General features: G+C 44.1%; 1 protein-coding gene and 1 long non-coding RNA gene across 2 annotated transcripts in view; one reads left to right on the top strand and one right to left on the bottom strand.

Annotated features, from left to right (window-relative positions):
- Nucleotides 1–7,097, bottom strand: part of LOC125008482 — a 44,634-nt gene extending 37,537 nt beyond the window's left edge. The window contains exon 1 of the long non-coding RNA XR_007112895.1: nucleotides 6,903–7,097. This is a non-coding gene — a long non-coding RNA (uncharacterized LOC125008482). The remainder of the gene's footprint in view (nucleotides 1–6,902) is intronic.
- Nucleotides 1–26,824, top strand: part of ppargc1b (peroxisome proliferator-activated receptor gamma, coactivator 1 beta) — an 89,753-nt gene that overhangs the window by 39,128 nt on the left and 23,801 nt on the right. The window contains exons 2-3 of the mRNA XM_047585753.1: nucleotides 21,454–21,639; nucleotides 26,483–26,686. Of these exons, the coding sequence (XP_047441709.1) occupies nucleotides 21,454–21,639; nucleotides 26,483–26,686 (390 nt within the window). The remainder of the gene's footprint in view (nucleotides 1–21,453; nucleotides 21,640–26,482; nucleotides 26,687–26,824) is intronic.

A 26,824-nucleotide genomic window follows, 5' to 3' on the forward strand; every position in this document is an offset into this window, starting at 1 on the left:
TTCAGTGTTTTCCTCCACTGTCAGTCGCTCTCCTTGCACCATTAAGGAGTCGTGACTGGATGGATGGAGGGATGGATGGAGGGATGGAGAGGGAGGGGTCGGGGAGAAAGAAAGAGAGAGATGCTCGGCTTCACGTTCCTGCTCTGCAGCGCAGGGTAGTAAAAAAAAAAAAAAAAAAAAACTGGAGAGGAGGAATAAAGGGAGGATGAGAGAAAGTGGAGGGAGGCTAGAGAGCACAGGGAGGAAGGAGTGACGGGGGAGGAGTTGGGAGGATGGGAGGAGGGTAAGTTTGCAGACATGGCGAGCGCTGCATGAGAATGAGAGAAAACACACACACACACACACACACACACACACACACACACACACACACACACACACACACACACGGCCGTGATGCATCTGCTAGATGAGCCATTAGATCAGGTGACCGAGGTCTGGTCCGTTACCTTTACTTCTCCTCTTCCCTCCTCCCCCTCCTGCTTCCTCTAATTTTATTACCTTCCTCCACGGCTTCACTCTCTTTTTCTTTATTTCTGCTCTTTTCTCTCCTTTTTTTTTTTTTTGTCGCGCTCTTTGTCGTCCCTTCATTCTTCTTCGTCCCTTTGCCTTCGTTCGGTAATGAAACCGGTCACAGTTCGCACTAATAGAGTGACTGCGATAGAGAAAGCCCATAAATCAGCCTTTCTCTCTCTATCTATGTGTGTGTGTGTGTGTGTGTGTGTGTGTGTGTGTGGCCATTTACATTCATCAGTGTGATAAAAGTGGTCATTCTGCCCGGATACAGTACCTGGATCACACACACACCGTGCAGAGACCGCGACCCAAGGACGAAAAAAAAACTAAGTTTAAACCCGCACGTTTGTCTCGACCTCACGACGAAGCTGTGTGTGTGTGTGTGTGTGTGTGTTTAAGAACAGGTGTGTGTTATCCAAGCTGCTGTAACATTAGACACCTACTGTCATTGTCCCTGTGTAAAGGATACCAAAGTGCTGACTGACCCCCCCCACCCCCCTCCTCTCCTTTATAGACTGCATGTGCATGTCCAGGGTATATTTCTGACGTCCTGGGAAAATGCATCTGCTGAGCACTGTGTGTCCCGTGCAGGTGTGTGCACGTCCTATCTTTTTTGCTTGTGTGCACGACAGCTGCCAGCCCGGTTTAGTGTCGGGGGCTAACTGTTGCTTTCTTTATGCACGCGTTCTTATTTTTTTATCATTTTATGCATCAGTAAAGCATTTGATAATAAGGACACGTGTCATTCACATGTTCCCAGGGACCGAGGTGACGTCTGCATGTGGCCCCAACTTATTCAAGGAAACAGGAATGAGTTTGGATTGTAGCTGATAATTGACGGGATCGATTACTTTAAAAGAAAAAGATGTTGCAGAGGCTTATGGGAAACGCAGTTTTAATTTCATCGGCCGTTTGCGTGCGATAAGACTTTCCAATCATCTCCGCGGTCTCTTTTGATTACGCCCGTTTACACAAAGGTGTCATAATTAATTTGGCTCCGATAAACCGACGGGAGATGCTGCGCGTTGCTAATAACGCCTCTAACCTCAACCCGCACGCCCCCCCCCCCCCCCCCCCTAAAAAAAATAACCTCCAATCCCACGGCTCGCACCCCGAGTTGTTCTTATCTGAGCGTTTCTTAGAAATCTCACGACCTTGAGTGTCGGTGTTTTGTGTGTTTGTGTGCGTGTTGAGGGGAGCGATAAGCTTTTTCTATTAGTCACAGCCAGCCAGGCCCACCTTACTGTAGGGGAACACGTTCTGTTAGAACTGTAGCATTTACTCACTGGATCACTAACGGTGTCGACTTGTGTGGCCGGTGTGTGTTCCTTTCATTTTTGTGTGTGTGTGTGTGCAGACTTTGTAAGTGCTCCTCAGCTACTGGAAAAGGTTTTAATTCTGTGTGTCTACACATTACCGCTCTGTAATGAGAAGGTTTTCTTTTTGCCCGGTGACCAATCTTCATGATGCAGCTTCACACAATCAGTCGCCATTTGTCTCACACACACACACACACACACACACACACACACACACACACACACACACACACACACACACACACACACACACACACAGACGCGCAGGTTTGTTTATGTTTTTGTCGGGGAGCAAACAGGATGTGATTAGGCATGTAATTAGCTGCGAGCGCTCAGGTTTTCATCAGGTTTATGCTTCTGTTCAGGCTGTTAGTGAGATGCTTCAGCCCGATGGCAGAGAGAGAAGAGCACGCATGCAATGCAACGATGATCATGTGCAGGTTTGCATCCAGTCTGATCCATTTTGACCTTACTAGGGACCGTCTGGATGGAAGATTATTCAGGCCGAGGGCTGATTGATTAACAGATTGACAAGTGGGTGAAAAGTCTGGAAAAGTAGTTTTTATTTTCATTTCAATGAAAGAAGACGCTGTGCAGAAGGAGAAAACCCCCTTTCAGCTGGAAAGAACCTTAAGCTCATAAGAGTCGAGGCGTCTGCTTGAGGCCGGAGAAAACAGAAAGAGTATAGGAGGAACCAGATGATGCATCCATCCCATTAAGGCGTATGTGCATCATCAAGGCCTGATAGAAACGCAAGTACAAGATGCAGCTGGTGCATGTTGCATAAAAGGTTGATAATGAATAAAAAAAGACTGGCTTTTAGTGAGCGCTCATAAAGCTGCTGTTATACGGATAAACAAGTATGGAGGGGGAGGGGGGGGCATTAAACTGTCTGATGGGACACGTTCTATTACAGGTGAGTTAGCTGCTAGCGCTATAATGATTATGAATTCAGAGAGGAAGCATAACTATAAGCAAAGTTCTTCTTTTTTTTGTTTTTTTGTAGCCCGAGTGGAACATTTTCTGCTTTTGAACTCCTCAACTCTTTTTATAGTGTCTCTTTTAATCTAGTACAATAACTAGTGTTTGGCACGATTTCAATAGCAGCCTGATGAATGATGCTCGAGCTGCCGTATATACAGCAAAGTAGTGTTTTCATACATACTCATACCTAGAGGAAAGCAGATAGTCTTAAGTTTTGAACAGATTTAATTCATTCAGCACCCACTAAGTACATAGTTTTGATCTGGGGCACCACTTTAGTCTCGTTAAGGAGAAGAAGGAAGGTGAAAGGATTCCCCCGCCAACCCTTCATCTTCCTCCGCTTCCTCTGCAGAAGCTCCACCTTTCTTCAGGTCATTCGTTTGCTCTTTAGGAAAACGACGATTTAAGCAGCGCCGCTCGTATTTTACGATGTTTCTTCGGGATTTTTAGTCCACGGTGAGTAGCTTAAGTTCGAGGGGGGGGGTTGCGCACAATTGGGTCGTTCCACACACAGAGACATTATCTAATATGACTCTTGGTAATTGATTAAGGGCCACTGCTGCTAGTGACTCAGTGGTATCATATTACGAGGCCGCAGGATCGTATTTCCCTCCCGATGTCCTTGCTTCGTGCCGGCCTCCTCCTCCTCCTCCTCCTCCTCCTGCAGCTCTGCTCCCCTGATGCTCTATAGAGCCTCAGCTGTCCTTTAGTCAGAATCTGCGTTCTGCAGCATCCTTTTTATTTTGCAGACAGCGTTGTCGGAAAGCAGGAAGGACGGCGAAACCGCAGCAGACATCACGGCTAGTCAACGGAGTCAGGGTGGCGGAGGAGACGTGGGATGAGAATCCAAAAGCAGGCTGCGTTCGGGCCGGAGGTTTCTCTCCGAGTGTGTTTATAGAAAAGTACAAAATTCGATTTTTATTTGCAATTTAATTAAGTTTACATTGAACCGCTGCAATACTTTTAATCAGTGCGCCGTTCCCGCTGATTAAAAGAAACTAAAAGATATTGTCAGATTAAAAAAAATAAAGCTTTTTTTTTTTTTTTTTAATTAGATCTGATTGGCTGAGGTGAGGGTCAGAATTTGCCTGACGGCGCTGAGTTTAAATGAAAGTGAAGTAATCTGATTGGCCGGCCTGTCCCCGGCTGAATTGAGGTCAGGTGAACCGACGGGTTCGGAGTTTCAAATTGAACGCGGCATGACGCCATCGCCCGGGTTCGGCGAGTTGTAATCGGGGTCAGGGGAAGGTGCCAGGACGGGCTGAGTCGTTTTTACGTGCAGGAAACGGCCGGAATAGTTTTTACTGGAATAATATTTTTGGTGTAAACAGCTTTTGCTTATAGAATTTTGCACATTTTCTTTCGTGCACCATGTTTTTCAAGGTGCTTGGCTGGTGTTTGAGTGTCTTAGACTGACTCAACTAATTTGAGACCAGGACAATGAGCGTCTGTTGTTCTTCGTGTCCCTGGACACAGGTTTAGCCCTTTAGCGCTACTACGTGATGGATAAGAGTCCAAACATCTGTAGTGGCCTAAGGGTTTCTCAGGGCTGTAGGTGTGCGTGTCAACATGATACTCCTGTGACTCCTGAGTTGCTACGAAATTAGCATCCTCCTGCACTTCACACCCACGCGAGCACACATTCGTACCATCATTAACCCCCCCTGCTAACCTCCGACCTGACCTCCGTGATAAGGTTCGCTCTGATTTTCTCGAATCCTGTTAAGAGCTTTACAAACTCTACGTGGCTGAAAAGATAGATTACCATCCAGGAGGAGGGAGCGGAGGGATTGATGGGCTAGGGAATGATTGAGGTGGAGGCGAGGGGTTTTTTAGCCATTATGGATTATTGGAGAGCGATCACTTACAGATTACTGGAAGGTGCAATTAGCCAATATTTAGTGTCGAGTGACGTGAAATCCATTTTCATGGAAAGACCAAAAAAAAAAATGAAGAGAATCTGGGATTTTGTCCAAGGGAAGGGAATAATTTGCAGTAGGTAATGAATGTCATGCCTCCAGATCGTTTCGGAAGCATGTGACGGGAGGAATAGAAGGAGAAAGATGGAGGACGGAGGGAGGAAAATGAAGAGCGAGATGTTGTGCAGGTTGATGGGTATTCCTATTCGTTCGCCGCCTAATGAGTTCCTTAGTGTGAGCGATTGGGAGGTTTGACCTTGATGCCTCGTGCGCCTGAAACAAGCGGAGATGCTGTTCGTATGTGGGACTCGCATGCATCAGCGCTGCATTAACACAAAGACAAGATGGAGCGCGGTCTTTACGGCATTAATTCTAACATGAGAAAGGAGGCAGTTAATGACGGACGTCAGCGGTGACAATAAAGATGAATGGAATGCAGCAAAGCAGGAAGGCAGACAGGTAAATGTGCAGCGCTATCAAACTGTAGATAAAAGTATAGAGGTGAGGTAGAACTGAGGGATAAAAGAGACTCAAATAATAGAAGGAATAAAAAAAGATGTGGATAAAATGGTTGAAAGGAAGAGTTGCAGGGACGTGGAGCTCAAAGTGAAACATCAGTTGAGTGTGTGCAGTTTTGGACAGTCAGCCAATGCAGCGTGCTAGTTAGCTGGGAACAGCTCCACAGCTAATTGCTAACGAAGCTATCGAGGATGCCATCAGATACACCGATCTCAGCGTGATGGATTTAGTCCCGAGGCTGTAAGAGGAAAAGGCTCCATTTTCAGGCCCTGAACAAGAGGTGCTTCCATTTTTGCTTTCGGTCGATTTGTCAGCAACAATAAAATAAAAGAAACTGGTTTTTAAGGATGACAAAACCCATTCTGTTTAGTTGTAGCTGGAAATAGATCATTGGTGGGTTGTAGTGTTGATTCACACACACTTTGTGAATCTCATGGGATTCATGAAGATACTGACTGACTGTCGCCATCTTGGTACCAACTCCTCCTACCTCCAGGTGAATTAAAATATTGGCGAAGAAGGTAAAGTGTGAGTGGGATCCATGCATTGGTCGGGTATGAAGCAATTAGTTATCGAGACAGAAACCATGTTTGCACCAGGCTGTAAACATGTTCATGTCTGTAGATGTGGACACTTTAAGATCGGTTGGTTTGACAGTTATTAATGGTTTCAAAATACCAAGTATGCATTCCTGTGGATAAGCTTTTCCATTTCCACCTTAAAGTGAAACTGCTTAAAGGAATTAGAGTCATTTTGCCCACTTTCCAGCTTTGAGACCTTGTTTTAACTCTGTCCACAAATAGATGTGCAGACGGGTTTATGTGCGATAATGTAACGCACGCCAGACACAGGATGTCTAATAAAAGCACGTCTACGACAATGCTGCGTGAAAACACCGACCGTTGAAGATTCCCTCAAAGAGGCGTCTAATGTATTGATGGATACAACGCAGGGGTTCGGTGCTCGGGCGAAGGCCGAGGTTGAGTGCCGCGGAATTAGATACCGGGACGACTGGACACCTGAGACTGGAACGTCGTAGACGCCGAGGGTTAAAAAACCTGTCCGGTGGCAATTTAATCAGCTGAGGTCTCTCACAGGGAATTTGGAAAGTGCTTAAAGAGATTGCGGGACCACATGTTGGGGGAGTGATGTGGGAAAGGACACAGAGGACACGGCGACGGAGGATGGATGCTCATACTAACTCTCAAATAATTTCTCTGAATCACAAGTTGATTGAACGTTCCTATCATCGGTCGGCATCTACAGGACATAAAATTGTTTTCTAATTATAGATTAGGATAATTAATCCTCTAATATGAATAAACTATAATCACAGTCCCCCTTCAGCCTCTTACCTTGTTTATTACGTTTTTCACTTTTACGTTTGACCCTCTCCTAGAGCTCCACCTGGAAGTGAAACCAACTCAATCCTCTTAAACTCTCTTCTTTTTTCCTTTTCCATTCAACACCCATTTATTCTATTTTATCTCTTTCTATTCCACTCATGCCGAAGCTTCGCCCTGAATCAGCGTAGCTGGCAGAGGCCTCCGCGCCGTCTTAGCTTCCACCGACGCTCTTTATTTCTGAGCTCTGAATCGGCTTTTCCCCCGACTCTCCGATCCCATTACCCCGCACGCCCAGTTACCTGCAGAGTCGAGACGGCAGCAGCTCCCGGCTCCCGTCCGCCTTGTTTTCCGTCCCTCAGTCATCGTTCTTCACGTAGCCGGCACCTCAGACTTTTCTCTCCGGGTCTTTTTTTTTGGGTTGTGGATGTCCACGGCTTTGACCTCGATGCTGCTGTCGGCGCAGGTTTGCATCTCGAAAAGGAAACTGTGTTACCGGTCCCACTAGAATAAGCAGAATAAGCAGAATTTTAAAAAATATTTTAATGTACTTGGGGGCATTGCCAACACTGTACATGTGTGTTATTTTCATTGACATCTTGAAGCCAAAGATACATGCCAAGCTCTGCAGTTTTTACTGTCAACGATGCATTGAGCAATAAAATAGTTTGTGGTAACCCTTAGTCACCCATGACTTATTGCACAAGTCAACGATGTGGCTATCATCTATGTTGAGTTTAGTACAGTGAGTTAAAAGAGAAAATCTGGACGTTTCTTCAGGAATAACAAATCTCCAGATCTGTGAACTACTTGAAAAAGGGGAATAAACCAAGCAAGTGAAAAATATGTATTTAGTATTAAACTTGTGGCATTCAGTTTCATTTATTACGACCATTTTTTTTGCATATAAGAACTTTCTCAGTATCTTTCTACGTCTGCCCTTCATCCAGCTCGGCATCTGCCACCCTCCCTCCCTCCTTCCCTCCCCACTCGGGTTTCACAGAACCTCGCTCGCTCCTGATTGGCTGTGGCTTTATCCGTCAGCTCGTGGAACAGGCCCGATTTAGCCTTGACTGCTAATCTGACGACAATTAAGCGGGGGCGCTTAGTGACGAGGTGAGGACGGCGTGGAGTGGGCGCCGTCCCGGGGGGGAGGGGAGTCAGGAAGCGAGGTTACTGCTGCGTTGTGTATCCGACAGAAGGAATCGATCGGGCGGGGGCAGAGGTAGACGTAATTCACTCCGAGGCCCTGGCTGCATTCAGCGGACGGGACGACTGATAACATGAGCAAATGTTCTTTGCCTGCAAACAGCAGAGTCGGTTTAATCAGTCCGCTCAATCAACTAAAGACTGTTTGGCTTAATGTGCGTATTTCTATCCCTCCCATCATTAGCCTCTTACATTCAGGGGGAAAAAAAGGCTGAAGGGTTCACCTGGGCTTCCAGATTTAGCCTCCGGCGCCTCCAGCGCTTCTACCTAATCGAGGGATGGATGGAGGGATGGCGAGGGTGGAGGCGGGGGTGGAGGCAGATTAGGTTGCAGAGTTACAGAGGTTGGCTGGAGGTGAGATCAGTGTAACGGATCTCCCAGCAGGAAGAGCGAGGCGTAGACAGGCTGGATCCCATGCCGCCAGTAACCCGAAGAAAGCTCCAATTAAGAACGGAAAAGTGGCGCTGTGGATAACTCCTTTTAATTTGACGCCATCGCTGCGAATTTTATGTGAATGTAATTTGGTGATATCGCTGTATCACTTGTAATCTGAGGAGCTTTTACTTGTCTGGCGCGAAAAAGCAAAACAAAAGAAGACACTGTTCTGTCTGATGATATGTCCTGTTATAAAAATCACTCCCAAGTTAATCTTAAAGTTGAACAAAAGTAAAATTCTGTCACTGAAGTTGTGGTTAACCTGGATCTTCTCCTTTTGGGTCCAAAACTTTCCTATTACCCAACCTTGTTGTTGTTCAAGCCCTTTGAGCGTTTCACCTTTTTAAAGGCGCCGCCATCAGATTGTCCCACAGGAACAAGGGTGAGAAAATGAGTATTTGATTGAACTCTTGAGTGTTTTTGAGTGGGAGACTGGAAGCGGCATCGGCGGCACTCAATAACACTTGTTGTATTGACTGAATGGCCAGAAATCATTTGGATTGCGAGAGCATCCGTGTGTGTCCGGCAGAGATATGAAGGAAGTGAAAGAAACATGTTTCTTAGACGGAGAGAGAGGAACCGAGTCTTTTGATTGTGTGTGAGAAAATAAAAAAATGGATGATGAAGGAAACCGCACGGAGTCAAAATGTGAGAGGCTGAGGTTGAATACTTCCCTGCATCTTAACGCCACAGATCTGTCTCATTTCATTACTGGAACCCTCCAGCTGGCCACTTTCCCAAATTTCAAGTAACTGACAGTAATGAAAGAGGTCAGAGGTCTCAGTGCACCAGAGACGACACAAAATGTGAATCAATTTGGAAAGAAATACTTAATGAATATCACAAATGCTGAACCGGGTTTTTTTTTTCTTTGTAATCCTTTACATAAATCTAGCTGTTATAAAAGTGGACAAACACTCCTTCCAGCTCTTCTGCACAGTAGACTTGGATTTGAAACCCATAAGTGGGCTCGAAATTTCCACTGGAGACCAGTGAGATGATAATTGTCACCAAGTCAACAGTCTAAAATCATCTCTCTTGGCAGGACGTGTTCATTCTGGTAGCTCTGGTGTAGTGCAGCCTAAGAGCCAGACCAACGTCCCCGGTCTACGAATCTTTTGGTGCTGGAAACTTGGTCTGGTTTGTCTCCATTGGGCGGTAGAGAAGCAGTGACGTGACCGTCTGTGCAGCGTGGAATTCAATTTGTTTTCTACCGTTGGGGAAACAAGGCGTTTAGTCCACTGTTGCATTTGGTGTAAAAAAGATACTGACAGTGGAATAACTTAAAAGCAACGTTAACAGTGTTGGAGGACAGAGGTCCAGACGTACGGAGGTGACCAGGAAACCAAACTTCGAATTCCACTCCATTTGAATTGCGTTTGTACAACCATCCAGAGGCGTCTGAAGCCCTAAGGTGCCGGCTACAGTTAATTAAGTCAACTCCTCCTCTGTCCATCACCACACCACATAAATCTTGCCCAAAAAGATTTCATTGGCCCAGCAGATCTTTGCAGGAGCATAATTAGTTCCCAACGGAGCGACTCCTCAAGAAGAAATTTGTAGGTCGGGACGTTCCTCGGGCTTCTCTGCTGCCTCAGCAGAGGCCACAGTGCGTATTGTAATCAATCTTTTATGGCGGGACCCGCGCACGACGACGCACACAAATATATCAAAACATGCAAACATACAGTCGCACGCTTGCAAAAGCTATAACGATTCGAAAAGGCACAAAAAGCTTTAAGAACAGTGCTAACACACGACGACACACACTGACCCTGTGACTTACTAACTGACTGACTGGCCGCTCGCCCGCAGGTGATTCACCGAATTACAGGAAATTACCTGAAATAAACTTAAAAAAAGAAAATTAAGTGGAAGGTTTGTTTAGGGTTTAGTTAATTTAACATGGCCGTCTTTCTCTTCAAACCGTTCAAACTCATTCAAACATCCCGTCTTACTACTGAGGCATGTAATAAGGGACACTGGCTGCCAATTTAGCCTTTCATCCATTCATTGCAGCTGGTTTACGCATGTGTGTGTGTGTGTGTGTGTGTGGCTCACGTAAATCACTTTATCTGTCATGTGGTAGCAACTTTGCAAGAGGTCAAGGCCACGCACCCGGCCGTGTGCTGCCACCAGAGCTCGCCTGATTACACTTGATTGATTCCACAATAATCCCCATTCACTTGCATCATCAAGCTTTAAAGTGTGTGTGTGTGGTGGGGGAGGTGGGGGAGGTGGGGAGGGGGAGGTCATCTGCGTCTGGCAGCTCCTCAAGTCAGCGACGGCCTGTGGAAGAACTGGTCATGAGACCAGAGCCGGGAGCTAAATATAGAGGCACTCGGGGATCGTTGTCTGCATGTGCGCGTCCGAATGAACCTCTGAACTTTGCAGAGACTCCTGGACGATAATCTGGATAGTGTCACATTCTTTCCGTTTATTATTTTTATTTTTTTTTTCCCCCTCCCTCTCATTCATCTTTTATTCCCACTGATAAAAAGGAGGAAGTCTCTCCTTCCCTTCTCGGCCTCGTTCTTCCTGCGAGCCTCAAACGGACGGACCGACCGATGGCCTGGTTCGTCAGAAACAACGTTTCATTTAAAAGAATCTTTTCTTTTTTACTTTTATGTCTGGAGTGGATTATAATAAGACAAAGTACACCTGACACATCTTAATCAGACACAAAACACTCAAGGAGGCTGGTGCGCTTTAAATTTGATCACTGCAGCGGCATTTCAGCCCTAATATCAATGCGCTTGTTGCAGGATGTGCACGGTTAAATCTCTGGAGGAACTAGACGATGCATTAGCTTCTCAAGTTCCGATTTTCTCCATTATAAGTATTATAATTTTTTTTTTTTGGAGAAGTTCAAACTCAGAGTAAGGAAACACTCTTTGCACTGGGCTGCTTCTGCATTGAATACATGTTGAATTTGTGAATGTAAAGTAAAAATCGCTGCTGGAGGGAAATAAATAAATAAATAAATGATGTTGGCACTCACTCAAGCTTCTCTGGATAAATAAAGATTAAACGGCACGAGATAATGATTCCCATTGATCTGCATCCTAATTTAGCTTCCGTCTTTACCCTTGTGAGTTTCCCATTGTCTGACTTTGCGCCTCGATAATCAAACGGCACATAATTGGCTTTTTGTGGCCCTTATTAAAGTGGAGTGGTGGAGGGCGGTGGCGGATCCAGGCGGGGGCACCTTTTTTTTTTTTGTTTGCCCGTAATTAAGTGCATCCCTTCGGTCGTTGGAGGCCGCGTGGAGGAGAAAATGAGCGGGCACGTTTAAATTGCACATCTTTCCCTTCTCATTACCTGGCGGCAAATTGCTCGCGAGTTGCACGCGACTCATTTGTGTCACAGTTGAAGCTCTGTCGGCCCCCGAAGAAAGAAAGAGGCCATTCAGGACGTCAGAAAAGTACATTTACAGGGTCCTGACGTGATGCATGGAGCATAAAAGAAATCAGATTTAAGGAGTTAAAGGTGGAATGTTTGAACATGTTTGAGTTTTTATTAATCAGTGCACAGAATGAGATTCTTTTCCAAGGTTTTTCTGTAGATATCTGTGGAAAGTAATTAGTGCTTAAGATGTCGACCAAATCGAGATCGAGGCTCTTCGGTTTTCCCTCTTAATGTAAAGTCTATTAATCCAGTCTCAATTTCTCAGCGCATGATGTTCAGAGGCTCGTTTGTGAAGGTCGTGAGGCTATAAGTTTGATCCTTAGTATCTGAGGTGTCATTTTTCTTTTTAAAAAAGCGTTTCCCGTCAAAGTGACCTACAATAAAGTGGGAGTTCAGGGAGCGGCACGTTTAGTCGGAGTCCCCGGCCCCGTGTCTGCCGCCCTATGTCTTCCCATGTCACTTCAATGTGCGAAGCTGGATGATGATTGCGACTCTCCATCCGGCCGCTCTCATCACCATTTTTCAGCTATATGAGCCACGGCCTGTCACTTAACCTTCACGCGTGCCCCCTCCCCATTTACCGCATTATGGCGGAGACGTTTTCAGGAATGGGAGGTGTAAATTCTTGCAGATTAAGTATAAAAAAAAGAAATAAAATCTAAGACAAACCCTTCGTTTCATCAGTTCCCTTCAGCCAGATGTTCATTCAGAGTTTGGGAAATATTCTGAAATTGCATTTACGACTATTTATTCAAGCATGTACCAATCACAGTGTAGATAATACTGTTAGTTTTTTCATCATCGTGCCCAAACATTTCATTCGTGTCTTGTCACTACTCATGGATGGAAAAAGAGACAAACTTCTTGTATTGAATCCAAGTGCAGGATAAGTTCAGTCGTTCTGCAATAAGTGACTTGTGCAACATCTCTCACTGTACTCGCAGTCTCAAATTTGGTAACCCAAAACCTCTTTATCTATTCTGAGCCGGTGCTGCCGAAAGCCCATCAGGGGGTCAAAGCAAATTATTCATGTGACCCACCAGCAGATGCACTGACTAACCGGAGAAAATTATCCTCCGCATCCAGAGGGGAAAGCGGCTGCGTGCTCTTTCTTTTTCCGCCGCCCTCCCGCGATCTGTAGCCCGGAGTCGGGAGAGAGCTTGACCTTGTACGGTGCTGGTGCCTGTGTCTCATCGAGTGTTTGCGCCTAAAGGGAGCTTAGGACCGTCCAGAACGCCAGCGAGAGGACCCACCGGCACATGACTGGGCTTGTGACTGACCTTACGTAACGTCACAAAAAAAAAAAGGGCCTTGCTGTCTGTCCGGCTGCCAGGAAAGCAGCAGCCGGGGCTTTGATTTCCTCATCTGTGGATCGATAAAGTGCCACATTATGATCAGAACGGTTGGATTTTTTTACCATGGGATTTTTGTTGTTCTAATTCAACCATAATTTAAATGTGTTTCTTGCACATATTTAGTTTTTTGTCAGATGGCTCCACCAAACATAGGTGTTAAATCTTTAGAAAGAGTTATTTGCAGTTTGTGAAATATGTTAGTTTCCTGCAGGCTATAAAGGTCAAGGTTAGCTTACAGCATGGGTTTGGGGCTAGCGTGCTAAGCTAACTAGCTTGCATGAATGTGGTGTGTTTTTTCAGCTTCTAAATTTTCTTTCTTAACTCAGCTAACGAGATAATTTCAGGCTCCCAGGTGAAAAACCCGTCTAACTATAAATGCAAAGAAGACGTGAGGCTTTAAGTCGTCAAACCCAGGAGATAACCCTCGAAGAATGCGCTCCGCGTGAGTTTAAAGATAGAAGTGAAGGATGCAGGCTAGCGCATCCACACGCTAGAGCATCGCCGCTCCCAGAGTCGCTCGCTGGCCCTTTCCACTCGCTCATTTTTAGCCCAGATAGCTCTCTCCCACGTGCAGGCGCGCTATAAATAGCGCAGGTTTAATGCGCGATTGTCCCGGCAGGGCCTTTTTTTTTTTTTTTTTTTTTTATGACTGAACGGGCCACTAGCTTTTCACTGTTGTTACTAAGGCCGAGATTAACCACAAATGGAAGTCACCATGCTTGATTTATTTATTTATTTTTTTTACACCTCCCTCCACACTATTGCGAAAAGCCTTTTGTGTTGGATATTACACAGGTTCATAGATTTCAGAAGGTCAGGACAAGGTTCTGGATTTCAAATTTCTCTGCCATCCACCTCTGCCCCACGGTAGATTTTTTTTCATTTTCTTTTTCATTTCCATTAATTCTGTTTCAGGATGTGTTTAGGAACCGTTTCATGCATTTAGAAGTAGCTCATACTTTCTGTTTTCCTCTGCCTATAATTCCCTTTAAACTCGGAATGAACTTCTTGCTGTTTCCTCTGAAGTCGGCCCCTTCAATAACTTCAAAGGTGTCTGTACTCCATATTAATTTCATGGCCATTTCCTTAATCTGCCCATTCTAATGTCCTATTTAAGCCATAATAGATTTAGACAGAGACACAGTGTTGTTTTCATTCCAGAGATGCCATTGTGTTTCGCCGCTGCCAAAGAGAAGGAAGAATAGACTTTCCACTCCTCTTTGTTTTCCTTTCAGCAAGTATAATGCACTTATTTATTTTTTTCCCCCCAGAGAAGGATGACTGAGCACTGTGGCGTTATTCAGCATAAAAAGCTCTGATTTATATTCATATATATTCATATCCTAGACTTTTTGGGTTTCAGAGACTTTTTATTTTTATTTTATTTTATTTTTTTTTGCTTAAGGCCACCTCAGTAGGAAGTCAGAGGAAGTTTCTTTTTTAGCTCAGTGCTCTCGGATTATTATTTTTTTATGCCTATATGCAAATGTAGGTGCAGTGTAGATTTGCTGCTCTCACCTCTGGGCTGTTTCAGTGTCTAACAGGGATAATCGTGTTATGAACTGTGTTCATGCAAAGCGTTGCTTCACAGAAAGATGACTGTGTTGGTCTTTGTTTTGTGCATGTAAAGGACGACTGTAGACTATGTAGCTTGCAAAGAGTCTTCTGAAGAACTCAGTCTTGAGTGCGTGTGGATGTGGGACTTTACATGTGGACTACATCATTGCAGGTGCTGTTATACCCGAACCCTACTGCCCATAGTAGACATTTACACAAATGCACAGCAGAAAATTTGATGAGTCATGATCGTGACTTCCTGTTGGATTGTTTGCATGTGAATTCATGCCATACATGGTGAATGTTGGGAAACGTGCAGCGTTCATTGGGTTAAAGTTTTTTAAACACTGATGGAAAGAACATTGCTGCTCTTAAGTTGACTATTTCCAACTATACTGTTCTTCAAAAGATTTATTTTGCAGGTTAAAATTTTATCAACACAAAATGTGAGCTCCCTCCACAACATTGCTTACAAGTTTAAGCATTAATATGAATGACCCAAAGTCTTGAGGGGTTTTCTGCATACTTTAATTTTGTTGGTATACTTCAGTACGTTCACTTAAAACAAAAACTAAACCACTGAAATGTTTAATGGCTTGTAACAGAATCCATTTACACTGTTGCCTTGATATATTGTTGAAGGATTTGAGCTAAAAGTTGTGTAGCGAGCTAATGTAGCAAATGTAAATGCATAACGTTAAAAAATGAGATATCAACGTTTTCCTCATGCATGTAATTAAACTCTTAAAGAAACCTCGATACAACACGTCAAACCTCTCGACTCTTTACGAAGTGTTCAGCGCCACAAGAGGGCGCCATTCATGTGTAGTTTACGCGAGAACACGTTAAACACGAGGGCACTCGAAGGCAGCAGCGATCGGAAAATGGTGCATTTGAAGTCACTCAAGGCCTTAAATTGTTTTCCGAATAAGCTTGTGGATTTAATAAAGAACAGTCGGCTTGACTTCAGTTACAATTGATTTCGCCAGTGAGCCATGGAAACGGGGGAACTGAGAATCTAAAAGAAAACACATTAAAAGAGACACAGAAATCACTTCACAGTATAAAAAAAACAGCTTTTACTGCTTTTTCAATAAGTGAATAAACGCAAACGACTCAGAGTGGAGATTTGGATTAACAGACCGTGAGCTTTTGGAAAACATTTTAAAGCGACTAAGCAGGCTTCTGTGGACAGTTTATAAAGTTTTTTTTTTCTAAGAGCCTGGCATTGAGATTGCATCTGCGTCTATGTTGATCTATTTAAAAAAAAGGACGTCGGAGGAGGTCAGAGGTCGCGTCGCTCACACGTAGCGGCATTAACCGGTGAAACTGAAACGGTCTCTGAGTCATGTTGCGAAGCCGCCTGGGGCTCATCACTGTTCCTTCGTTTGCCGAACGCGTGACGCCTTCTTCTTCTTCTTCTTCTTCTGCTGCTGCAGCAGCAACGGGGGTGTTGAGATGCGCGTCACGTGTGCAGTGTCATCACCGGTCGTCTTACTGCGCGGTTTTATGTATTCGCTTTACGTTCTCTGGTCCGTCTTGCAGCCGTGCATGTGTTTGTGTGTGACGGAGAACAGGACCCACCAGCAGAGCCTCATATAAGGCAAAGGAACCGCTGCTTCGGGATGTCACGTGACATATGTGGTGTTATCCTCCGCCTGTTTTCTAATGCAACATGTACGTCCGTCCGTGCGTTCGCGAGCGTGCACGCGCCTCATGCCCAAGGATGTTCCTATTGATTGACGGCGGAGAGAAGGAGGGAACGACGGTGGAGGGAGAAAGAGGGCGAGAGTGGAAACAAAGAAATCAATCTGCCTGTCCTCTGAGTTTATAAGGAGAGGAAAGAGAGAGAGAGAGAGAGGGATGGAAGGATGGAAGGAGGAGGGGAAAATGAAGAGACCACGGTGAGAAACGAGTGAGAGAGGGGGGTGGAAGGGAAAGAAAGAAATAACAAAACTGAAGGGCACAGGAGAAGCGAAGGGAAGAGGGGAGGCTGCAGGAGATGAGAGGCTGGATGGATAAAATATAGAAAAGCAGGGGGAGAAAAAAAAAAAGAAGTAGAGAAGAAAGATGAGGGACGTATTAAGTTACCGAGGGCGAAAAGCTGGAAGCCGTGGTGGAGGAAAGGGAAGAAGGATGAGATTTTAGGGGGGGAGAGGAGCAGGAGGAGGACAACATGCGGCAGGAAAGGAAAGGACAGGTGAAGGAAACAGAAGACGGTTCCAGGGAGGGGAAAGTGAAGGAGGGAGGGAAGGAAGGAAGGAAGGGAGAGTGAGATGAAAGAGAGCGATGAGCCGAGCAGCAAACGAGTGGTGGTGGAGGGGGGGATGAGTCAGACCCACGTGAGGAGGATACGAGCTGCATGCTAACTAACACACACATATATAGAGGGAGGTGAAAACACACACCTGCATCAGCAACTACAGAGAGAGAAAGCAATGGGAGGGTCTTATAGAGGGCATCCTCTCCTCTTTCGCCCCCCCCCCCCTCCTCCTCCCCTCCTCTCCTGCTTCTCTAGCAAGTCACGACTGCCCCCCCCCTCCTCTCCACCCCCCCCCTTTCCTTCACTCTTCTGACCTACATCACTCTTTTTTTCCTGCCTATTTTTCCACACTTTACAGCCTTCATCCTTATCCCTTCTTCTCTTTATGTCTCCATCCATCTATCATCCATCCTCTTTTTTTTTTTTTTTCCCTCCACTCCTCTCGGCTGATTGGCTCTTTGATCGCGTCCTCGGTGGTTCGCTGTGTCTGTTAATTATCAAACCATAAATGATATCAGTGCGTGCTACCCATCCATTCCTTGACCTAAATAAACATTCCTCACACAAACCAGATAAACGCACATGAAAACACACACACACACACACACTTTAAGTCGACGCGGGGAGTTGTACTCGCAGTTGTATGAGGCTGTAGATCAAAGCGCTACTAGCAGCAATAAGAAATACATCATAATATCGCAGTGATTAAAAAACTACAGCTGCGTGTTTTGTTTTTTTTTTCTCTGTATAAAAGGAAGTAGAACGTGTGGTTGTGCAGAGCAGCTCCACACACATAACTAGTATTTATGAAGTATTGTAGGACTGTGCATGAAGTAAATAGCCCGTGCATTCAGAATTATCACGGATTTCAATTATGTTGCAATAAGAGAAAATGACAAATTGCTCTCTCACATCAGTTAAAAAAAAAAGTTTAGCATGAAGTCAAACACACAGCGAACCCAAAATAATGAGAAGATAACTGCAGGAAGGGGAAAAAGAGATTGATGATTATGCATCGCTTTGTAGAAGCGGAGGTAATTAATTATTGCAGCCTATTGTTAATTCATCATGAATGTCTACTGCTTGTTGATTACCGGTAGTTTTTGGGTAACATAAACACTGTTAATTGCTTGTAAGAGAAGTGTTTGGGATGATTACTCATCATATACAAGGAGGGAAGAAGATAGAGCACCACAATCACAGTTTCAAGATTAAAAATATGCCTGGTAACCGTTAACCCGTTCATTATAAGACACCGGACAAGTGTTTTACTTTAGTGAATATCAGGATTAATGAATTTAACACATATGGTTTCATGGTACCTAAAAAAGCCTGAGACTTGACCTGACAATGTTGCCTTGATCTTCTCTGATTGGCTGAATTGCACAGGGGCACAATTTAAAATGTGCTGAAGTTACCATATATGGTTCTTCGCCCCATAAAGGGTCTTTTAAGTGAAAGAACTCTTCAAAGAGATCATACAATTACAGCTCAAAGCTAAATTTGAGCCTGGTTAGCTTTTAGAAGCAGCTAACCAGGCTCAAACTACATGCTACTAATGGCTAACTAGGTTCAAACTAGCTGCTACTCATTGCTGACAGCTAGCTAGGCTTAAAGTACCCGCTAGTAATGGCTAACTAGGATCAAACTAGTTGTTACTACTCAGATTGTCTTCAACTAACAGCGTAAAGCTAGTTGGGCTACAAAAAGGTAAAAGCTAGCTAAACTACCTGCTGTTCACAGCCAGCTAGGCTCAGACTCCCTTATAGTGTACTTATACTTACCACTGACAGCTAGCTAGACTCAAACATCCCTCTTACTACCAGCTAAAAGCAAGTTAGGTTCAAAGTAGCTGTTACAATCGCTGGCTAGGATTAAACGTCCTGCTACTAATGGCCAACAGTCAGCTAAGGTCAGACTCACGGTTAGCTAGGCTCAGACTACCTGCCACTTTTAAACCATCTGCTGCGAAAGGTTAGCTTGGCTCAAAGCTAGTTGTTTGGTGTTAGCTGCTGATACAGGTCTTTCTCTTGGACGGCTGTGACTCAACTTTACATAAATAGAACTGAAATTGAAAATATTGGTCATGTTAACATGACGAGACTTAAAATATCACAAAAGACTGTCATGACTGACTGAACGTTAAAAATAAAGTGCAGTCATTTCATTTAGGCTTTGAGCTTCAGACCAGCCATGCGAACTGCTAGCAGGCGCAGCAGATCTGTCAGTTGAAAAGTCATGAAAATGAAATATGGTGGTTAGTCAGTGAAGGTAAACCGTCTCCTTTAATTAATAATGTAATACCACAGTTGGTTAGTTAATGTATTATTCATGAAACAGCTTGTTAATTTGTTATGTTCTTTTAAACTGAGGGACTTTGGCATTTATTTAATCAGCTCACTGTGAAAGTGTTGCCCCTCAACAACCTTCGTCGGTTGCAAACATGTGACTTTACAGAAACTTTATCTCAGTTCTTCATCTATTCTCCCTGCACAACAAGTGGCTTCTTGTCTGGACAGAATGGCGCAAAGGATTCAGTGACAAAGTTGAAAAGAAATGCAGCCTTTTCAGTCCGTTTGAAACGGGACTCTGAGGAAAGCTGATAGTAACTGTAAACCACCTGTTTGATTCAGTTTGAAGACGGTTTAACTGGTCGGTCCTGTCTGTTTACCAAGTCAGAAGAATAGATTGGGAAGTGTCTATATGTGGGTGTTAAACTGAATACGAGAAACACTAGTCATACTGAAATATGACACTCAACTCTAAACAAACAAGTACACATGTGCTGACACATTCATCATCTCCAAGTACACTAAACTTAAATTTCGCCGAATGCACCCTCCTCCTTTCACCTCCTCACACTCTTTCCTTCTTCCTCCAAAGTTTCCTCCTTCGTTCTCCTCCCCAGGAGACCACAGTCATTTCCCTTCACAGTGAGTCACGTACACACTCGCAAACTTCCTGCTCTTCCTCTTTTGCAGTTCTCACAGTGACGTGGCTCTGCGTTTTCTTTGTGTACCTCAGACATGTGTTGTGACTGCAGGCCACATGGCAACTGTACTTCTAGCTGGAACATGGTGTTAAAACGTCTTGAGGCTATTATAGGAATTTGCATGCAAGTTTCCACGTGTCCTTGAGAGGATTTTAGGCATCCCGTGGAAGTTTAATAGATTCTTATCAAGGCATGGGGTGTCTTGGGGGTATCTAAAGGAGGCTCATGTGTTAATTGAGATGTGATATAAGTGTCTTGGGGAGTCACGAGGGGGGCTTCCGTTATTTGGGGGTCCTTAACAGATATTTTAGAGCAGAGACGAGTCGTTTTTGAGGAGGCTATAAGAAAAATCGCCAGGTGTTGAAGAGGTTTCAGTTTCAGAAGTTTCATCAGTGTTTGTAAAGAAGTTATGAGAAAACTCTTGTCTGTTTTAGTCATCTGAAGAGGTTTAAGGGTTCCTGAGTTCTCTCTTTAGGGGTTTACAAGCTCTGGAAGTTCTTAAAAAGAGATCATGAGGTGACTTTCAGAGATCAAAATTGTGCCCAATGAGTTCTTGATCGTACATAGTGTTCATAAAGAGGTCTTAAGAATCTTTCTCTGGCTTTACAAGGTTTTGGAAGCTATGGTAGCTCTTGTAACGTATTGTAGATGTTATTGAGAAGAGTTGAATGTTCTCTTTGATGTTAAAAGCATCACTGGAAGGGTTTCAGGAGCTCTCGATGTTCTCGGAAAGGTCACAGAAGTTCATGAGATGTTTGATGACCTTTAGAGAGCCAAAGCTAGTCCAAGGTTTAAATAAGTTTAGAGTCCACAAATTGAAAAAGTGAAGCTTATTTCATGGATTAATGTCCCCCCTGCCAACGAAGGGGATCAAATCACCTGAATACCTCTTGGGTCACAGTTCACTTTGTTGTGAGCCACTGGGAAATGTGCAGGATAAACACACTTCCACAGTGACTGCTGGTCTGTGTGACACATTTCCAGTCTAATGCCGCATTGTGACTGGGCAGATGCCTCTATTGGTTTCTGTATTGCACCTCCTCTAACATGGAAGTCTCATTATCTGTAATGAGTAGCTGTTGAGAGATGAAGGGCTGGTGATGAGAGCTCCTTGTGACTCTGACAGTGAACAGTGTAATAATACGCAGTATATGCCAAATGACACAGGCTTTTATCCAAAGTACCTCAAAGTGCTTCAACTGCGTACATATTGTGGAACGGGTGGGCTATTGGGAACTAAACCCCTAATTTTAACAATGGTGCCGCTGATGAACTTCACAAAAAAATGCCAACCTTGGCAGTTTTAACAAGGGAACAGAATTATTTCCCATGTTCGCTGGCTTGTATTTCGTAGAGGAAAAAGCAGCGATTCCTTTGTCTTTGCATAAAAGAGCAAAGTGGCAGACACCAGGGATGCATTCAGATTTGTTCGTTTCTCACTGAGGATCTATCCAGCTGTGATCAGCACCTCCGGCATTTCTTTTTTTTTTTTTTTTTTTTTTTTTTTGGGCTCACATTTTACAACGTGACTGATGCACTTTTTTGGTATCTCAAAAGAGCAAACCGCTTGGGAATTTTGCTTTTATCTCCATGTTTAACTAACCTGACCTTTCCTTGTCTTTTTCCATCTTCAGTATGGGGAGGAGGAGGTGTGTTCGGACCGCTTGGACACTGACTTCCCGGACATCGACCTCTCCCAGCTGGACGGCAGCGACTTCGACAGCGTCAACTGCCTCAGCGAGCTGCAGTGGTGCAACGATCATCCGGCGGATGTGTCGCCGGCCTCCATCCACTATAGCACAGCAGATGAGCTCTTCGAGGTGAGGCTTCATCGCCAACACACAGCTCAGTTACACCCACAAACCGCATCATCAAGATGCATCAAAATGGACCCCAGGAAGACATAGCTCGTCACTTAGCAGCTAATGGTAGCAGCTAATGGGGATCCTTTTAAAACAATAAACAATGCATCAGAAATTTTATCTTTTTGTTCAAAATACCTGTCCTTCTTTTCATGGTCCAGCTAAAGTACAGTAAGGTGTACACAGCCATGCAGTTGTACTCAGCATTTCTGTTCCTCAACTTGGGTCAAGGTTGTGATTGAGCTCAAGAGGACTTGTTTCGCATTTTCTAATAAAACGTTCTTAGTAGAAATGCCCTCTTGGTGGACCTTGAACATTCTGCAAGAGGTGCAGATATGAAGAAGTAGATGTCAGGGCAGAACCTTAGAAATCCTTCGTGGAACAGTTACTGCCTTTGTCCAAAAATCAATGAACAAAGAGGCCATGCTCCTTGCTTTGACTCTTTTTTTGACTACTTTAGATATTTTTGGCAATACAGGAGAACACAAGGTGCCGGGGCAATGTCACGCTGTACAACTCCTTGTTTCATGTACAAACATGTTTGTGTGATTGGTTGAAATCTTTTTCTTTTTACTTTTTTTTTTTATACTATTTTTAATCACTGTCTTGTGTCTGATTTGCACGGTCTTGGTAAAGAAAAAAAAAGAAAACACTCCTACAGTGTTTTATCACGGGGTATTAACGTGGATTTAAAGTCTATACCGAAGCCAAAGGAGGGCTTATTTTTTGGGCACGGCTGCTATTGTGTGTAGTAAATTGGTAAGAGTGTATTATTTTGATTTCATCTTTTGTAGAAGTTGTCTGTGCGTGGCTGTGATCTTACACAGAACTTGGCTGTGAAAGACCTCCTCACAACAGCCAAAGCTTCCTTTGCAGTTGACATGTGCTAAAGCCCAACTCTTCACCCGATCCTTGCGCTGAAATTTGGGCATGCGGCGTATATCAGAGCGCACTGCCAAGAAACAAACCTCAGATACGCTGTGTGTAACACGATCATAGAAGCAGTCCTTCCTTTTAGGCCCAGTGCATCCAGGGGGCACAAACAAAAGCTTCACGACTCCTGTATCCAGTGCCCTTCCTGGATGAATTCAGGGAATACCCTTCTTACTTTTCCTATATCTGAAAGTCATCCCTAGATCATTGATTGTCTATAGGTTTCCATCCGCACTGAGGTCTTGTGGTCCCATTACAGAGGCTAAATTGAGTGCATCTCGAGAACGAAAAGACAACAGGGAGATAAAGTAGCATTCGGGTCCATATCATTGGCTATGTAATGCAACTCTGCCTGTGGAAATTGCTCTGATACTGTGACTTGCCGCAGAGTATTGGTTAAAGAGACATGCAGAGCATGATGGGAATGCAGGTGAAGTAAACACCGACTGTCTCTGTCTGCACTCTCTGCGTCTCTCGGTTTTTATCTGTGCTTCGATTCCCATTAGCCGACTTAAGTGACTGTCTTCCTGCTGCTGACACGAAACAAAACTTTATGACGCAGTTAGCGTCTCAGGGCCGACTCTGAGAACTACATTAACAGTTGTAAATATATTTGTATTGATGACATAATGTTTGTAAGAAGAACCGGATGTTTCATTACCAAGACCTGCTACTGACGAGATATATACTTGAAACCCTTTATCTAATTTCCTACTGTAACTATTTGACCTTATTGCTGCTTTCTTTGCTGAATCTTTGTGTAGATGTTCTTGATCTGGCTTTTTTCTTCTTTTATTTTCACCTTTTATCTTTTGCTCATCTCTCATTTTTACATGTTCTGACGTGGTTTCTTTTGTTCTTGAACTATGTCCTCTTCTTGAACTCTTTCTTTTGTTCCTCGTCCTCAAAACCTCTTTAATCCATCATTTATGCTGTAGATGGTATGCATGTTTTCTTTTTTTTCATAAGGTAGAGCTCATACAGAGAAAAACATCTTTTGCTCAGCACCTCTGCCGCCTAAGGACCCCATTCTTCCCCTCTGCTATGTTACATTTTAGCCGATATTGTATTGATCAGACTAATTCAGCAGTGCCGGCGGTCAGACAGCGTTTGATCCTGCACGGGTAATGAATAGAGTGATGAGCAGATGGACGAAAGCCCCCCGTAAGTCTGTCTCTCTGTCCGTCAATACAACACTTATTTACGCTGGAGTATCGGAATCTAATCCCATGTTGGAGGGTATTGATTGTGTTTGTGTGGTAGGACTTCGCCGTACGCTGCAGAGAGCGTTGAAAAGGAGAAAGGAATCAAATGAGAAAGTTTAATTCTACGTGATTATAGTTACCCCTTCGTGGCCTAAGTCACTGTGACGTCATGGCGTTAGCTGGAGGCAAAACAGAGGGAAGCTTGAGGCGAACACTGTCACCGTCAACCATGAAAATGTCGCCTTGTTGACGACTTCATATCAGATTAGTTTTAAATGTAATGCATCATCAGTTTCAGACTAAATTGTAACTGAAATTACGTAAATTAAGTTAATCATTATTTGGAGGATTCTTGCTACAGGTTAATGCTAATGCTAACCACTAGCTAACTCAACATTAGTTGTGTGTTTCAGGGGTGTCTAAGCTGAAGTTGCATTTGCTACGTTACTCTCCACAGTGGTTCCACTTAATTCTGGTAATATCTTTGTTGGAGAGGTTTCACTTGATAAAGACAGACCAGACTTTGTCCCCCGTGTGTCCTCCTTTGGTCAAATCGTCCATCCAGTGAGTGAGAGTGTAGGGTTTAGTGAATATAAGTCAACTTTTTAAAATAACACTCAGGGTCTCAGAGAGTGAGTATATTAGTATATTCTGTAAAATATCTGTTTTCCTCGTCCATTTGTGCCAAAACAGTCAATTAAAAATATGCTAACCAGTGTTTGCGATGTTTTGCCTCCGGTTAAGCCCCGCCCCTCAAAAAATGTGACATTGTTTCCAAACTGTGACGGGGGTTCTATATTAATAGATTGAAGAAATGTCAACTAAACAAAATTTCTTACAAATTATTTAAAACTCTACTTTGCAGCATCTGGTGAAGAGAAAGCGCAGCCGCGAGCTTCGAAAGACAGAGAATAAATTTAATAATAAATCGTTTGGCAGCCGGGGACAGATAGGGCTGCGTGATAAAAGAGAGAGACAGATGAATGGAGCTCAGTGGCTTCCCGTAGGCCAGGCCTGCTATCACCTCTCCACCAGACTCTTGCTCTCAGCAAGATGGCAGCTCCGTAACAGTAAACAAACCCAAAAAAAGGGCTGAAGTTACAGATGAACGAACCATTTGTAGGGAAAAAACCGAACCGGTTGTCAACCGAGTCACATTAATCATAATGAAGACAATGCAAGCTGGTCAGTTTCTAATAAAAGTCCTGCTTCAGCAAAAACTGTGGGTTTTTTTAATGAGGTTAAAGGTGACGTCATGTTGTGTTTAAAATAAAATCCAACAAAGGATGAGCAAGAAGGGACTTAAGATAGCGGCCGATCGGGGTGTCAATGGAGGAGGATGAAAGAGGAGAGGGGGATGGATTTAAGGACTGATTCAGCAGTGACACAGAGCTGAGCTTCTGTCTGCAGAGGACAATAATATCCAGGCGTAAATGCAGTTTACATACTGTTTATAAATCAGGCCAAGGATAGTGGTTTTTTCCAACTGTCTTTGTGACTCATGACTGAAATAATGACTGTATATCATGTGTGACTGCTGGATGGAATCCGATATGAGAGCACTGACAAAAAAAAAAAAGCCATATTCTCTATGTTTAGAAAGTTAGGGTTACAGCTTCTTCTTCTACTAATTTGTACAAAAAAACTAACCTTGTTTCATATTAAGTTTAAGACTTAAGCCTAAAAGTAAAGGCTACCGAACATGCCTGAGATTTCTTGGAGTCGTTTCACCACTCAACCAAGTGGTTTCTTCAGTTCTAAGTGGCTGGAGGGTGAGATTAGGACTTGTACAGCTCGGGTAGGCTCCGGCACTCCAGAGGACGAGTGGTTACAGAACATGAATGAATGAATGAATGTTTCACCAACCTTTTCCTGCCTTTCCCCCATAAGATATACACTTTATTTCAATCATTTCAGTGGTTAACAGTTGGAAAAACCACAATCCTTGCACTGATTTATATACAGTGTATAAACGACATTTGCGCCTGGAAATTATCGTCCTCTGCAGACAGAAGCAAAGCTCCGTGTCACTGCTTCAGAAAATCTCACAGATTTAAGTGGTGAAATGTTGGGATGTTCACCGAATGGTCTCCTGCTTTTAAGGCACGGTTAATGATTGTGTTCTCAAGTAAAACTTGAGAAAATTTTATCTCTTAAGACTAAAATGTTGCTGCAGAGAATTCTGACAAAATGGACTAATAATTGACCCAGAACCAACATTTAAAGAAAGATTGACCATAGTCCAGATATTTGGAGGAGTTTGTTTACCAGATATCATCACCGTATTTTGGGAAATGTAGGAAGTCGCTGTTGTTTCTAGCTGTTTGGACTGGTCACACCTGAACGCACATCCTCCCATTATGTAGTAATCAGCTTCCTAATGGGTATACCAGCGTTCATATCTCAATACCGTCCCCTTAGAGGCGTTCTGGATGTTGCACGTGGGTTTTCCCTGCCTTCGCATCTGGCCAGTCGCCGCATGAAGTACCTCTGCTTGTCAGATTTATAGATATTAAGATCTTCCTGGATGCAAAACCTCCCACCAAGATGCTGGAAAGGTGCAGGTGGAAGGGTTTCAGATGCTGTTTGACGGTTTAAAGGATGCCTATGTGTCGCTTGTGTTTCTAATTCTAAAAACTCTTTGTGTTTTGGGCTCCCCCCAGATAGAAGAGGAGAACGCGGCTCTGCTCGCCGCTCTGACCGACAGCCTCGATGGCATGGTGGACTCCGAGGTGGGCGGGCTCTCCGTTTTCCCCGCCCTGGGGGAGGAGGAGCCCAGCCAAGAAGAGGAAGAGGAGGACGGCCTCCCCATCAGCGCTGAAGACTTCAGCCAGTCGCTGGGGGCCGAGACAGAGGACCCATCTCTAGTAAGGACTCCTTATTTACCTGTGCTGCTGGACATTTGTGATTGAGATAACATTAAGTGGCGGGATGCTCACTCCTCCATCACATATCACAACACTTACCTCTTTAAAGAAAGAGGTCGACACATTCACCTCACGTAC

This window comes from Mugil cephalus, chromosome 5, assembly GCF_022458985.1.
Source record: "Mugil cephalus isolate CIBA_MC_2020 chromosome 5, CIBA_Mcephalus_1.1, whole genome shotgun sequence".
Taxonomy (NCBI): domain Eukaryota; kingdom Metazoa; phylum Chordata; class Actinopteri; order Mugiliformes; family Mugilidae; genus Mugil; species Mugil cephalus.